Source organism: Nanorana parkeri, unplaced genomic scaffold (genome assembly GCF_000935625.1).
Source record: "Nanorana parkeri isolate BGI_ZX_2015 unplaced genomic scaffold, ASM93562v1 scaffold502, whole genome shotgun sequence".
In the NCBI taxonomy this organism is placed as follows: Eukaryota; Metazoa; Chordata; class Amphibia; order Anura; family Dicroglossidae; genus Nanorana; species Nanorana parkeri.
Genome location: NW_017306770.1, coordinates 807,463 through 823,837, shown reverse-complemented (window position 1 = coordinate 823,837; position 16,375 = coordinate 807,463). Strand labels below are relative to the sequence as shown.

General features: G+C 45.4%; 2 protein-coding genes across 4 annotated transcripts in view; one reads left to right on the top strand and one right to left on the bottom strand.

Annotated features, from left to right (window-relative positions):
* NDFIP2 (Nedd4 family interacting protein 2) overlaps positions 1-4,774 on the bottom strand; it is a 94,452-nt gene extending 89,678 nt beyond the window's left edge. The window contains exon 1 of one of the 2 annotated variants that reach the window (XM_018561131.1): positions 4,482-4,774. In XM_018561131.1, coding sequence (XP_018416633.1) covers positions 4,482-4,523 — 42 coding nt within the window. In that variant the 5' untranslated portion in view covers positions 4,524-4,774. The remainder of the gene's footprint in view (positions 1-4,481) is intronic. The other variant, XM_018561132.1, reaches the window with a different exon arrangement.
* Positions 4,775-13,597: 8,823 nt separating this feature from the next.
* RBM26 (RNA binding motif protein 26) overlaps positions 13,598-16,375 on the top strand; it is a 64,095-nt gene continuing 61,317 nt past the window's right edge. Inside the window, exon 1 of one of the 2 annotated variants that reach the window (XM_018561136.1) lies at positions 13,598-13,903. In XM_018561136.1, coding sequence (XP_018416638.1) covers positions 13,845-13,903 — 59 coding nt within the window. In that variant the 5' untranslated portion in view covers positions 13,598-13,844. The remainder of the gene's footprint in view (positions 13,904-16,375) is intronic. The other variant, XM_018561135.1, reaches the window with a different exon arrangement.

Here is a 16,375-nt window from a genome sequence, read left to right as displayed (position 1 = left end):
AAAGAAAAAAAAAAAAAAAAAAAAAAAAAAAAAAAAAAAAAGAGCCTGCACCTCTTCTTCTAACACAACACAGTGTTAGCCACCAAATCTGGAGGTATCCTTTGTTAAATGACCCATCGCTATGATCGAAGACCTTATTGCCCGGTAGTAAACTGCAGGAAACTAAGGCTGCCAGGCACTCGAGAAAAAGTGTAGGCATCACTATGCTTGTGGTATATACCAGAAGAAACATTGTTAGTCTACATTGGTTGTTATCTTCAAGTTATCAAGAAAAGGATGAAAAGGACCCAAGTAATTAACATATGACATTTAAACATAGGGGTTGAAGCGGGCTGACTCACTTGCTGAGGTATGGCACTTTGAGGCTTGATGAAAGGCAGACATATTATAAAAATGGATGCAATTAACATTAAAAAGGAACATTAGGTTTGAAGGAAAGGATTTTAGCATCCAGCATATAAAATCTATTGCTTAACAAACACTGTAAAATATAGCTCCATATCAGAGTGGAGAAAGTATTCTATTTTTAATTCTATCTCGTCTCACGTGTAGATTGCTCGGCAGGAAAAAACAGTTATAAAAAGAATCGTGTGGTTACGCAGCACTTATGCTATCATTTTCTCCATTCAGCAGCAACCTACACATGTTCAGATAAATAAAAGGGCTTTTCCAGAGAAGAAATATTTTTTTTATATATATTTGGGTGATAATACCCAAAGAAGGCACCACAGCACCCAAAAGGTAGGTTTTTGAATCTGGCGATGATAACCAAAGATGGCACCACAGCGCCCCAAAGGTAGGTTTTTGAATCTGGCAATGATAACCAAAGAAGGCACCACAGCACCCCAAAAGGTAGGTTTTTGAATCTGGCAATGATAACCAAAGATGGCACCACAGCGCCCCAAAGGTAGGTTTTTGAATCTGGCAATGATAACCAAAGATGGCACCACAGCGCCCCAAAAGGTACGTTTTTGAATCTGGCAATGATAACCAAAGATGGCACCACAGCGCCCCAAAGGTAGGTTTTTGAATCTGGCAATGATACCCAAACAAGGCACCACAGTGCCCAAAGGTAGGTTTTTGAATCTGGCAATAATACCCAAAGAAGACATCACAGTGCCCAAATGTAGGTTATTCAAATCTGGCAATCAAACGTAAAAATTTGACCCCCTTCCCCCCAGCCCACTCTCGCCCTAGTCTTCTTTGCTTTCAGACTTTCCGTGGGGGCAATTTTTGTATTTTAGGTTGCGGAGGGAGTGGAATAAAGTGGTGGAAAGTGTCATTGGGGTGCGCAGGTGTGCTGTAACCCATAGCAATTCAGAATTTGCTCTGTTAAAATTATGCTCTTGCTAGCGGAAAGATCAGACTGACAGCACCCTGTAAAAGAAAATGACTAATACTTACCTGTCCAGGTGTGTCGGATGCCTGCTCCTCCACTGTGAGCCGTGGTTTATCCCACTGATGCCCGTGTCACTACTGTTCTCCAATGATAAAGTGCTCCTGCAGGAGAAACCACAGCTCGCAGTGGAGTATCAGGCATCTGACACCCCTGGACGTGTCAGATAACACCGGTGGCCAAATCTCTACAACACAGCTAGGATTTAAATAAACTACCCCTGGACAGGCTACCACCTTGCTTCTTTTATGGGGTGCTGTTGGTCTTACTTCCTTCTCTCAAGTAGTATAAGGCCCCTTTCATACGGTGGTCCAATCAGGTCCGCCTGTCAGTTTTTCAAGCAGACCCGGATCGGATGCCCATTGTTAGTCTATGGGCAGCCATGTGTAAACGGGCAAATACACCTGGTTACCCCCGACTCGGGAAAAACAAACGGATCAGAAATCATGCGACACAGATTGTGCCTGATCGGGTGTCCGCTTACATCCGATTCTCCATGGACAGACATGGGGTTGGCTCACAGCGTTGACATTTGCTCCATATTGCTGTGATGAGGAGGGGATCCCTGTTATCGGCCTGTGTGAAAGGGGCCTAAGGGTCGCTTTAAAATCAGAATAGTAAAAGATGGACTTTTATTGGTATTTATGTGCTACTGTCAAAGTTTTATTTTCCTGCAGAATCAGTTGGTCCCCTGAGCACTGGCCTTGACTTCCTGTTTTAGGATGGCTCCTCTTAATTGCAGGGCCCTATGGGGCAACCCTGGTGTGTGCTAGTAAGCTTTGTTTGTCTCCGCAAGCAAACAGACAAGACAAGACTAACTGTTCTCTTGCTCCCTGCTCCTCTCATCTCCAAACTAGTAGTTGAACAGTTGCTGGAGTCTTTGCTGTCTCTTGTGATCTTGTACTGGACAGGAAGTTCAGTGAAGCTGAGCTGAGAGATGAGGAAGCAGTTGTTCAGAAGCATGATGATTATAAGTGTTTGGGCAAAAATGTAAAGCAATGCTATGCTGGGCAATGTATATGTTTGATCTGGATTTATTACTGAAAAAACTTTTTTTTAGCTTTGGGGAGAGAGGTAAAGGGTTAGAACCTCTGTCAATTTTTATTGCCATCAAAGAAGAGATTTTACTTACATCCTGCCCAGGTGTCAATGTTTTAGCGGACAGGAAGTGAGATGGAAATCTTCAACCACACGGGGAAAAGGGGCTTTTGTTTAGTATACCGTAGCTGAGGAAAGCTAGAGCCCCTTTCAGAATTTCATTTCTGCTGCCGTGTCCCTGTTGCCGAGTTTACCTCACTTCCTGTCTGGTGAAAGTTGTCAGCAGGACAGGAAGTGAAGGAAATGTTTCTCTAAAGGGTTCGTTCACAGACCCGCATTTCTCTGCGCCAGAGGAGCACAAGTCTTTACAAGGGAATATAACAAAACAATTGTTTCCTATGCGTTCTGTTCACATCACGACCGAGTAGAGAAAAATGCAGCATGAACTGCACCAAAGCCTCAGTCAGTCTGTCTGTCCATTTGTGAGCTGCAGTGCACAGAAATTAACTTTATGACATTTCAAAACAAAAACCATAATCAATGCCTTGAGGAGTGATGAGTGGGGGCTTTCATGGAACAAAGGGGATGAAAAATGCAACCTGGGAGTGCGAGTTACAGTTTTGTGCAGCCTTGCGGAAACTGGGTTCACACCAAGCCCCCCCCTTAATCATTAGCATTAAGTTGTAAAAACGCAAGGGACTGCACACCCAGAACGCTAATGCTCACCACACATTTTACAATCAGATTGTAACATCTCTTTTAGATCTACCAACAACTATGCAGTACAAGGGCCTTCCTGACTGGATAGATTAGGTGTGTCCTCATATTACACAGTTTTGGTCAATTAGATTCGAGGGGGTCATTCAATTTTCCCAAATTCACCTGGAAAAGTGAACATACCCTTTAAGAACGTTAATGGGAGGAACGCTTCATTCATAAGACAATCATTTAAAGCAGATGAAAAAATGCAAGAGAAAAAAAAAAAAAAAAAGACATAAAAATATAATTTCAGGCATTAAAGACAATTAAGTACATCAATCAGAACAGGAATACACTCAGCCTTCAGAGGTCAATAACACACTTGTCAAGAGAAAACAACCTGCATGACAATCACTGAATTATTATGTAATGAGTAATGCCGAGTCATTAGCATTCCTTTATTATCAACCATAAACAAATTCTCAGACTGGACTTCAAACTAGAAAAATATGGAATACGCAAAGAAGCAACAATCAAAGTATAGAAGACGACATTAAGAAGCAACAATAAAACATTAATTCCAAACCTTTGCAGCTAATAAAAATTCAGATGGAAGAATATCGTTACCACCACATACACAAAGCCAATAGTTGGCACTGCCAAACCAACTACAACTTATCATGTACCCAACTTTATTTTTTATAATTCTGCCCCTGTACAGGGAAAGGACGGCGGGTTGTGTTTTGTATCTTCAATGGGAACAAAGGGACAATTGTTCTTCCAAGAGATTGCCGGAAAATCTCTTATGACAAGGGTTTGTGACGTTTGTCTTGCCTGATCTCCGGGACCCTTGTGATTGTTTGTAAACAAAGAATACAAACCTCTTCCAGACATAGATTTTTAAAACCATGATTTATTATTATTTAATGATATATTGAATTATGATAAATATATTATTTGTTGATGGCACACTAGAAATCATCCATGTGAACAGGTGAGGGGCCCCCGATCCTTAGATTGAGAGATGACAATAAAGGCCTGATCATGTACTAGACACTACGGAAATAGGTAATGCTGATAATAAGTTACACAATGCACAGATTACAGTGCAGTCAGCACTGGTGACAAGGTCCACACCGAAGTATCATGTCATCGGGATGGATGGTGGCGGTCACCAGGATCACACCTGATCGCACTAGACGAAGCCTCGCTGTGTGGAGACAATAGCAGTAACGCATTGCAGCTGGCGATACAGGGAAGAACGGGCCCATTGCAGGCTAGCACTGTCAGCACATACACACTGGTGACATCACGCTTCCCATGACGTCACACGTCCCTCGGTACTCACCACTTGGTACCGGCTGGCGGCCTGGAGGTACTGATGATCCATGACCTACGGGGATGGCAGCCAGCAGAGCCCGATCCGCGTTCCCCGGCTTGGCTGTGCTAGCCCGTGTGTAGCTCGCTACTTCCTGTACGTGGACGGCAGTTTCCTGTGTGAGTCGCTGTGCCGGTTCCTACCTGTATACCATGTAACGGTGTAAGCAACCCGTATACACTACACCTCTCACTGGTAACCTCCGCCACTGACAGCGCCGCCTCCCGCCCCGTGGGTGTGTCCACAGACGGGGTGGATGCGACCTGGGCGGCTTCCTAGTTGCCATGGTTTCCCAGGAACGCTGCTGTAGCCGGATTGGGTGACGTCACCACACCCCGATCACATGGTGAACCTGGAGCTACATCCGCATTGCTAGTGTGAGAGCTTAGAGGGCCATAATTTCAGAAACCTGATTGTCCTTTCCATTTGCCATGACTGTAACACACACTCCACATGCCATACCATACCATCTCCCCTTAAAGGGCAAGTTCATTATTTTATTAACCCCCCACACACCAGGTGCCTATCAACCTACTGTAATGGTGGGGGTATCCCACTGTCTACATCCCAGCCAGAGAGGATCTAGTGCCCTGGTTCTCAACTAGTGGGTCCTGACCCAAAAGTGGGTCTGGGTCGCGACCCCGTGTTCAGTGGGTCGCCGCATGCTTTCCACTTTTCTAAGTGAGAGGCTCCTCAGCCTCCCCTTAGCACAGCACTGTCAGTTGTCATGCCGAGCAGCCATTCAAAATATGCTGCCCGTTGCCTAATGTCAGCTTGAGGTGGGATGGGGCTATGGCCACGAGGGAGCTCTATTCATACGTGCATTGCTTACAGCTCCCTCACGTGCCCTGTAGAGGTGCCTGGACCGGAGTGACGTCACATTCTGGCTCCCGGCACCTCTACAGGGCGCACAAGGGAGCTGTGCCAGCAATGCACATATGGATGGAGCTCCGTCACAGCACAGTAGCCCACACTGGACCCCAGGGTGAGGATCCACTCCAGTTCTCGATAAGGTAGGGAGACTGGGTGGACCTTAAAAAAATAAAATTGTTTTTGGAGTGTGTATGTGTTTGCGAGAATGTCTCTGAATGTGTGAGATTGTGTCTGTGGTTGTGTGTGTCTGTCAGTGTTTTTGAGGGCCCGTTCACACTAGTACAGTGCGTTAATCACACAATCCCGTGCGATTAACGCACTGTACCACGCAAAATTGCACCTACCGTGAATTCTAGTGTGGAAGGTGTGTTGCATTGCCATTCATTTGAATGGCACCTTAAATGCACATCCCAGCCACAGTTTGATCGCCCGAACTGGAACGGGGGGTACCGCAATGCTGTGCATTGCAGTGTGGTGCGACTTGGGTCATGACCTAATGACCAAGGACAAATGTGGGCCCTGAGGTTACACAGGTTGAGAACCACTGATCTAGTGTTAGGCTGGCAATGATGTCCTTAGATTGTAAAAGGAATATTGCAGCTCCAGTATGGATTTGGTGCATTCAATACCATGGGACATAATGCGCAGCTGCGGGCAGCCAAGCTCTAGCATTGGCCGGGATACAGCCAAGCGCAGCCGCTGCCATTCCTGTCGGGGGGGGCCAACTTGGCCTAGTGAAACCATATGTTAAGGAGGAACTCCAGGCAAATAAAATCTTAACCCTTGCAACTAGGCTACCACCCCATCCAGCCTGAACCACGATCCTGGCTGGTTGCTTCAGCTTCACTCCCCCTCCGCTCCAGTCGTCTAAGGTCCAGTAAGTCCAATACTTTGTATTGGACCTCAGGCCACTGAGGGACATCCCATCACTGGAGTGGAGAAGGACACAGGCTGAAGGGACCGGTGTAGCAGCCAGCCTTTATTGTGGTTCTTTAAGACAAAAATCCCAAAGCAACTCATTGAAGGTACATTTCTGTAGTACAGTCTCATTTCCCCATGTTTTATCTCTTTAGACCTTGTTCACACCAAATGCAGAGCAGATCTGCATGAGTTTCTGCACACGCAGTGCAGTGGGTTGTGCCGCGTTTTTGCCGCATTTTTTTATGCATTCCGGGCCGTTTTTGGTTTTTAAAAAAAAATGTACTTTAAAATAGGCTTTCAGTGCGTTCCAGGGCGTTTGCATACGTTCCAGAGCAGGTAAAATAGGGCCTGCTGCAGTTTTTTTTACCTGCTCTGGAACGGAACGCTGCAATGTGAACTGGAGCTAAAAATACCATTGGAATACATTGGACGCAGTTTTGCACCGGTCTGTTACTGCTCTGCTCCTGGAACGCGCTTGGTGTGAACAAGGCCTAATTCCTGTGCGGGTCTGACAACACACACCATTTTTTGTGAACTGAGTGTTGTCAGCCCTGCTCAGGATCTTTTACTATACTACGCAACTCCTACTCTCATACAACATAAAGGCTAATCATTCTGTAGCCCAAGAGCTAGGAGGGCTAAATACACAGAACGTTTAAACAGGACACAGAATTTCTGACAAGATCAACATTTTTTTGCACTCATCAAACAGATATAAAGAAATGCTTCCATTGGTATTTTGAATGCTGAACTCTGGGGGAAAAAAAATACCCTTACATTGGCTCCCCACTACAACGCTTTTTTTGCCTAGGGCATGAAGAATAAGGTGATATACTTACTGTATTCCTTGCTCCCGCAGCAGTCAGCGCTTGCCTCCACTGTCCAGAACTCTGGAGGCCCTCGGTGTCCTCCTGTACAATGCAGGTCTGCTGGTCCTGCATTGCATGGGGTGACTTCAGAGAGCTGCAACCAGGGGACTGGCCACATGAATAGGAGGAAGACTGTGGGAGGGCAGAAAAATGTAAGGATCAACTTATTCATCATCCTCAATCACACATCTCTAAAATGATGAGTTATTTATGGTTGTCCTTCCTGAAAGGTAGCTGTCAAGACAAAAATATAGGGGGTGCCATTAGTTTTTAGGTGAATGCTTTACGACTGCCACAATTACCCTTTACTCAGCACTTGGTGACTCATTGACCCATAGCAAGGTCATCCTGACGCAGTGCAACCTCTAAATGTCTGACAGGCTTTGGGGTTGTGTGTACGGGCAAACACAATTTGGTTTAATTAATTAAACACTAAGCTTAAATAAATCCCACGCCAATATTATCACCCTGCTGCAAGCACTAGATCAAACTCGAACAAAATATATAAAATCAAAGTGCCCCGCTATACTTTACAGATTATGAAATATAAAAATTGTGACAATCGTGATCTTAAACACAAACCGTGATAAATATTATGTTCATTACAAATATGTGTCATCACCCACGTACTATGTGGCATAAATATTTACTCTGCAGAAGGCTGCTCACTGTATCATCAAACCTCACCAAGAAAGTCTTACTGGTCACAGATTCCTTTTCTGTGCTCGCTGGCTGGTGGGGATTACACTGTTTCGCTTATAGATGTAAGGGATGTGTCCTCCGTATAAATACCGCTCATGCAAGGGATAAAGCACACACTGCTATAAGTATAAAGTCCATTTATTTAAAAAAGGTACTCACGTTAAATCCAAAACAATGAACATAAATACAGTATTCCTTGATGCCGCAATCATCCATTAGAGAAAACACTCACACACGCCTCCACTGTTCCTGTATGCACGGGCCGTTCTTAAACTCGGCCCTATGCACGTTATGTTTAAATCACTACTTCAGGGGTCAGGAGTAAAACATACAACATAGTGTATACAGTGCAGGGGTCAGGAGTAAAACATACAACATAGCGTATACAGTGCAGGGGTCAGGAGTAAAACATACAACATAGCGTATACAGTGCAGGGATCAGGAGTAAAACATACAACCTAACATATGCAGTGAAGGGATCAGGAGTAAAACATAAAACATAGCGTATATAGTGCAGGGATCAGGAGTAAAGCATACAACATAGCGTATACAGTACAGGGGTCAGGAGTAAAACATACAAGATAAAGTATGCAGTGAAGGGATCAGGAGTAAAACATACATAGTGTATACATTGCAGGGATCAGGAGCCACATAGCAGGGATCAGGAGCCCATACCACATAGCGTATACAGTGCAGGGGTCAGGAGTAAAACATACAAGATAAAGTATGCAGTGAAGGGATCAGGAGTAAAACATACATAGCGTATGCAGTGCAGGGATCAGGAGTAAAACATACAACCTAACATATGCAGTGAAGGGATCAGGAGTAAAACATAAAACATAGCGTATACAGTGCAGGGGCCAGGAGTAAAACATACAACATAGCGTATACAGTGCAGGGGCCAGGAGTAAAACATACAACATAGCGTATACAGTGCAGGGATCAGGAGTAAAACATACAACATAGCGTATGCAGTGCAGGTTCAAGAGTAAAACATACAACATAGCGTATACAGTACAGGGGTCAGGAGTAAAACAAACAACATAGCAGATACAGTGCAGGGGTCAGGAGTAAAACATACAACATAGCATATACAGTGCAGGGGTCAGGAGTAAAACATACAACATAGCATATACAGTGCAGGGGTCAGGAGTAAAACATACAACATAGCATATACAGTGCAGGGGTCAGGAGTAAAACATACAACATAGTGTATACATTGCAGGGATCAGGAGTAAAACATAGAACATAGTGTATACAGTGCAGGGATCAGGAGTAAAACATACAACATAGTGTATACAGTACAGGGGTCAGGAGTAAAACATACAACATAGCGTATACAGTGCGGGGGTCAGGACTATGTAAGATATAGCATTGTGTATAGAGTGCAGCGGTCAGTAAGAGTGTGCACCTTACTGCTGGTCAGTGGGAGAAAATATTCCCCAAAGTTGGTATAAGAGAATAGAGTAATAGACTCTCCACCTCCACTTCCATTCTAGAATGGCTGCCTCCTCTTTGCCTCCCCTCACAGAGGAAGCCAGCGCCAGGGTGTTTTACCCCTCACCAGCTCCTGCTTCCTCTGTTCCAGCAGCAGACCAGGACCCTGCTCCCTCCTCCCTTAGAAGGTACTGTCCTGCCCCCTCTACTGAATTGCCTTGGAGTTGATGTGGCCAATGCATGCACAAATTCAGTAATGACTCATTTATATGCAAATCATTCAGTGGTTAATACATATGTAAATCCAGGATGGTTGAATAGAAATTAGCTGTGGGTACAATGTAACAGGGACAGAGGTATTGACAGACAGACTTGGCATCCTATGACACAACCTTCGAGGGACAGCTGAATGAAAAGTGGGACTGTCCTGGCAAATCCAAGACTGTTGGTAAATATGTACTTCTTACTCCTCACCCCGCTATCCAAATCTAAAAAATACATTTTTACTTATTCTTGAGTAGAGGAGGACACATAATGCATCCTCATTTTCTGGTATTCTGCATTTAAAAAAGTCTGTGCCTTCTGAATTAGAACACATGAAGTAGTTCTGTTAGTATTTCTATCAGGTAAACATAGAAGTTGCCCAAGACAAGGTGGATAAAATGTTCTATAAATATAGCAACATATTACTGACCTGGTATACTCTTGCACAAGTGATATATAATCTGAACAAGATGGATCCAACATGATGTGATGGGAATCTGTTCAAAATGTCATAAGGAAGTTCAAATGTTACTCGAAACCAGTTGTCATGATTTGATTTCAGTCTTGCTTCGATGAGTTGAAAACAAATGTCAGAGGTGGTGAGCTTTTATTATCACAGCAGCACAACCCACAAAGACATGTTCATTTAACATGTTCGTTTTCCAAAGAATTGGGGGGTTAATTAAAGGATAAGTTCAACTTTTGCAAAAATTAAAGAAATGCATAATTCATAATATATTTTAGAAAATGCATTCCTTTCATGTTTGCATTGAAGCCTGGAAAGCATTGCAACTGTGATCACTCGATCAGGGCGGCCTGCAGAGCTCAGGCTTCAGCACATTCTCATACAGGAAGAGCTCCGTATTGAGCTCAGAGAGATGGGGGAAGGATGGCTGGACTTCAAACTGCATTAAATCAGGTCATACAGCATCCAGCCGCCCTCTCTCTGGTTAGATGCGGTAGAGCTGTCTTTATTCCCGTCCAGCCGTCCTTCCCCATCTCTCCTAACTGAAACTCTGTACATCAGTACCGAGCTCTGCCTGTATGAGAATGTGCTGAAGCCTGAGCTCTGCAGCCCTGATCGAGTGGTCAGAGTTGCAATGCTTTCCAGGCCTGAATGCAAAAATGAAAAAAATGCATATTTGTTTTTATATTTTTAAATATACATTTCTTTAATTATTGGAAAAGGTGAACTTTGTCTTTAATGTGTACATATGTTATATAGATACAACAATCTTCTTATTAGCATTGCATTTTCTGTAGACTTTTTTATGTGATGCATTGGAGTACCACTTGATGTTACATTCTAGGTAATTAAGTGAAAACGTCACTGTGACTAAAACTAATTATGCATGGGTACTTTGGGGTATTTTTGTTATACAAGTAAACATGACAAAGGGTTCCCAGAGCATTCAGGGTTATATAACGAGAGAGCAGATGCTGATTTTTTTGCAGCTTCCTTTGTCTGACAGAAACCTTGCATTTTGAGGGCCAGTTCAAACCAGGTACATTGTGGCTGCGCTGGCGGCCTTGCACAGGGCACTCCCAATGTAAAAACAAGGCAGTTTGCCTTGTTCTCAATTGGTACAGTTCACACCACTGTGCTGCAGTGGTGTGCACTGAAAAAAGTAATGCATTCACTACCTTCTGTCAGAGCAGCATGCATGGTGTGTGACACAGTACAACCGCATTATACTATGTCATTTGTGACATTTCGATAGTCGTCTATTAAACGAAAAAAAATGTCTTTGCAACGTGTTGAAGCATAAATTGTCAGTGGGAATTGGCCATTTACAGTTTGATCGAGGAACTAGCCCTTTCTGATGTGACCTGGATGACCATGCTTGAGAAGAATCGTCTGGCTGGAATGGATTTCCCTGGCTGTCTGCTATTCTTTTCCTCACCTGAACGCTCCCCATGTTTGCCTAAGGCAGGGGTAGGCAACCTTGGCTCTCCAGCAGAAACTACAAATCCCATAAGACATTGCAAGCCACAGACATGACTCCCAGAGGCAGAAGCATGATGGGATTTGCAGTTTCAGCACAGCTGGAGAGCCAAGGTTGCCTAGCCCTGGCCTAAGGGCACTGCTTGCTGCAAAACCCTGAGGACTCTGTTGTCAGTAAACTGCCCTTTCATGGAACTCTTCACTTTAGACTGCCAATGCTAGCTCTACACTTCCAAAGAGTTTGCTGGTAAACACCTCCATCCTTTAAACGTTTCCAGTTCAGGGACAGGCTTTAAAAAGAAGAAGCCATGAGCAGGAATGATTTCCAAAACAATCCACATCCAAATGTCTGTTGTGGGAGGAGTTGCCCATATGGAAGTCGGTTCTTGGTCATGTGCTCATTTAGGCTCTGTCCACACCTAGGCATTTTGTTGCTTAAATCTAAGCAGAACAAAGTACTCAAGACACGGAATCCCATTAATTTCTATGGCCCCTGTTCACACCTGAGCATTTTGTTGCACTAACTTTCCCACTGAAGTTTATGGGACCAGAAAGCTCTGTAATCTGCCAAAAACTAGCTCATGTCTTTTTCCAGTGACATATGTTTTTATGCTCAGGTGTAAACAGGGGCCGTAGAAATTAATGAGATTCCTTGAGCTTTTTGTCTCCCTCAAGATAAGGGAATGGGATTCCTTGTCTTGAGCGTTTTGTGGTGCTTACCTTTGAGTGACAAAACACCTAGGTGTGAATGGAGACTTAAGGTGCCCATACACCTTACGATTATCGGACGATTTTCGTATGCGATCGACTTTTCGTCCGATAATCGTATGTGTGCATTGCAGTGCCCGGCCGAAAGTACTGTACAAGCGTACGACTTTTGACGGTCAAGCATGTTTGAAAACTTTGCTAGATCGTACGATTGTCGTAAGGTTGCTGGCGTTTCAGTCCGTCAAAAGTCGTACAATCTACGCAGTGTAGATCATACGACTTTTGACGGACGTTAGCTTGCGCTAACGAAAATACGGCAATTCAATTACCGCATTTCGTCCAGGTGCTTTTCCTTAATTACGGCTAAATTAATCTTGCGATCATCGGGGCAGGATGGGGCTGCCGTACGAAAATCGTACGACTATTCGATCATGGGACGAAAAATGTTGTCCGATAATCGTAAGGTGTATGGGCACCTTTGTAAAGTGTATGGCCACCTTAAGTGTAGATGGAGGAATCTGTTGCACCTTTTCCATCTGACCATAGAAAATATGCAGATAATTGTAAGGTGTGTGCCCAGCCTTAAGGTGGCCATACACTTTACAACCCTAGCAAGACTTTTGTCTTGCAAGGGTTGTAAAGTACTTAAAAAAACATACGACCTGCCCATCTTGGACAGGCAGATCGTGAGGGGCGGGCTTACAATGACTGCAAACGCACACCGGCCCGTTCGGCAGTTGTCGAACCAGCAGGCCACTAACTCGCCGAGAATCGTACGATTCCCGGAGGGTTTTCTAGCCTGCTGGTTCGACGGAAGACGTGCGACCGTACAGTAGAAACGGTCGCACGCCTTCCATATACTGCATACCGTCGCTCGCTTCTCGATCATCTCCCTGCAGAGAGCGGTGACTGCCAGTCACGGCTCCCCGCAGCGGTTCCCCCCTCCCCTCTCCGATCCTCCAGTGCTGACTGGAGGAACGGAGAGGGGGCGAGCACAGCTGGCTCTGCCTCTGGATAGGCAGAGCCCGCTGTCACTCACGCAGCTGGATGGATCTCGACAGTAATGTCGGGATCCGTCCCAGGTGTGGCGGTCTCAGTATACCACGAGCTGCAGCTCGCGATATACTGAGCTTTGGGTCACTGGAGGATGTTAGTATATGTCCTCCCGTGACCCTAAAGAGAACTATGGGGAAAAACACTTACCCCATAGTTCTCTTTTAAATGTTGTCATTGATACGTACGCCTTTTCCCCACTTTAGTCAGTTGCAGTCACTAGTTCCTTTGCCGTGAGCATATCAACTTTCATTTCACTCGGCTCTGCTGAACGTCAATCACCTCGCCGTAAAGCGCGCACGCGCGGACGTACGTGATGACGTAGAACGTCCTGTGGTGTCGCGATGGATGGTGGCCGCCATCTTACAGCCTGTGGTTCATGTATGGTTTAGTTGTTATACCATATCGTTACGCGGAGCACACCGGCATTATCGGCGGAGACTTTAAGTACATTCGCTGTCCTGCAGGTCTTGTATACGGCATAGGAAGCGAGCAAGCCAGCAACTTGCCTGTGTGTTTTAGTTCTCCCATCAGCTCTCCGACCCCAGGAGAGGCACGAACATGATAATAGAGGACTTCGAGGCGCTGAAGAACTGGCTCTCTAAGACCTTGGAACCCATGTAAGTGTGTGTCCACTGTGGGGGAGGGGAGCAGCCTGTGTACGAGCTGGGCTCACCCCTGTAATAAGTCTCTGACCTGCAGCCTGCATGTCATCTGAAAATGCTCCCCGTTTGGCTTACAGAAACCCTGTTACCATCTTCTGTCCTTACAAATAAACACAGGCTGCTAGTAGGCATCGCCGTTGGACTTCCAGAAGAGTTGTCTGTTGCAGTATGTTGGGATGCCTAAGTGAAGGAAACAGAGCCATGGGGATTGGCACTTGAGGGGGTGTAATATTATCATGTATCGGCACCCTCCTTCCCATTTGGTGATGTCAGACAGGTGACTCTGTTGCTAACGATCCTGACACTGCTGATTTGTGGCAGGATCACCAGGAGGTGCCTGTGTGTCCATATGGAATCTCTCCCTCTGTATCCGATGCAGTGAGATGTCACTCCCATCACTAGGGATCAGGATTCACCAACGATCAGGCCGGTGACATCACACTGCACAGAGGGAGAATTCCATAGGGGCAGACAGGCGACTTCTTTAGGGATCCTTCCACTGGCGATTTGTCTCTAGGGGTAGAATCGCCCATCTGACATCAGCTTAAGTCATCAGTGTTAAATAGTTTGAGAAGCCGCATAGTAATCCCAAACAATGAGCTCTAATTGTATGCAGAGGCCTTTCATGAGGTTTGTGGACAGTGTGATGTAGAGTTGGGGGGTGGGCCTGCACCTCTCATGATCCAAAACCCTTCTCTGTCACAGCGGCTAGGCCTCCTGCCTTGCAGCACGGTGGTCATTAGTTGTAATCCCAGGCAGGATAATATCTGCATGGAAAATCCAGAAACGGGGGTCTTCACTGAGAGTGAAAGTCTTTATTTATAGAGCAAATGCATACTGTAAAGCTCCTCCCATGTATTCCCAACCCTCTAATGCATTTTACCATTCCAAAAAGAGAACTATGGGGTCAGTGTTTTCCCCCATAGTTCTCTTAAGGGTCACGGGAGGACATATACTAGCGTCCTCCCGTGACCCAAAGCTCAGTATATCGTAAGCTACAGCTTGCGATATACTGAGAGTGGCAGCTGGGACGGATGCCGACAATACTGTCGAGATCCAGCTGCGTGAGTGGCAGCTGGCTCTTCCTATCTAGAGGCAGAGCCAGCTGTACCCGCCCCCTCCTCGTCCGTTCCTCCAGTCAGCGCTGGAGGATTAGAGCGGGAGGGGGAATCCCTGCAGGGAGCCGTGAGTGACAGTCACCTCTCTCTGCAGGGAGATGATTGAGAAGTGAGCGAGCGCCGGTATGTGTTCACTCCCCGATCTATTGAGCCGACATGTGACAGTTTCATTGTTACACGTCGGTTCGAACTATGAGCACGAGTGATTTCCACTCGCCTCATAGTTCTCCTTTAATCAGAATTGAGTAAACTGGAATGGTGCATCGTGTTAGTGGCTGAGCATACATGGGAGGAACTTTACAGTATGTATTTGCTCCATAAATAAAGACTTTTACTCTCAGTGAAGACCCCCGGAGTGCGGCCATTTCTGGATGTAGCTGTTGTAGGCAATGGCGCTCTTGTTTGCCTGGGATGCAGTTACAGTGCAAGCCAGTTTGGGAATCTGAGCGGTGTTTGCTGTCAATTATCGCATATCTGCATGGAGTTGCATGTTCTCCCTGTGCTTGTGTGGGTTTGCTCCCTCGCTCCAGAGAAATGCTGGTAGGTTATTTGTCTCCTGTCTAAATTGGGCCTGCAGCTGTGGGTGGAGAATAGCCCCTTTAACATGCAAGAAGAGGATGGAACTCCAGCCACAAGCTGCTGCCACTGTCTGTCATTCATGAGGAGGAGAACCTCTGAGCATGAAATGAAATCATGAAAATATAATGGAGGTGACCGCCTGTGGCTGACTCTGTGTTGTCGCACAGTACTCGAAGGCCTTGTTCACACCAAATGCAGAGCAGATCCACTCAGGTTTCTGCACACTAGTCTTTTTAGATGCGTTTTTGGCTGGAAAAAAAATGTTTAAAGTTTAAAATGGGCTTTCTCCAGGCATTTGCATGCGTTATTGATGCGTTTGCAGATCTTGAGCAGGTAAAATAGGGCCTGCTGCAGTTTGTTCACCTGCTCTGGACCTGCACGCTGCCATGTGAACTGGAGCAAAAGATACCATTGGAATACATTGGACGCAGTTTTGATCCGGTCTGCAACTGATCTGCTCTGCACCTCTTCTGCGCTTGGTGTGAACAAGGCCTAATACAATGAGTAGGATGACTGAGGTCATCAGCCTTCAGCGGGATGTGGTCCTAAAACCCTCTTACCGGTAGGATCAACAATGGAAAATGAAGTGCAGCTTCAGCAACAGGTAAAGGAACATATTAGGCCTTCCCACTCACATAGGCAATTTTATTTTGCCTGGCCAAACACTTAAATAATGAGTCCCTGACCTAGAACAAGAATGAAGAAGTCCAGATCTGTAGATTTGATGTAT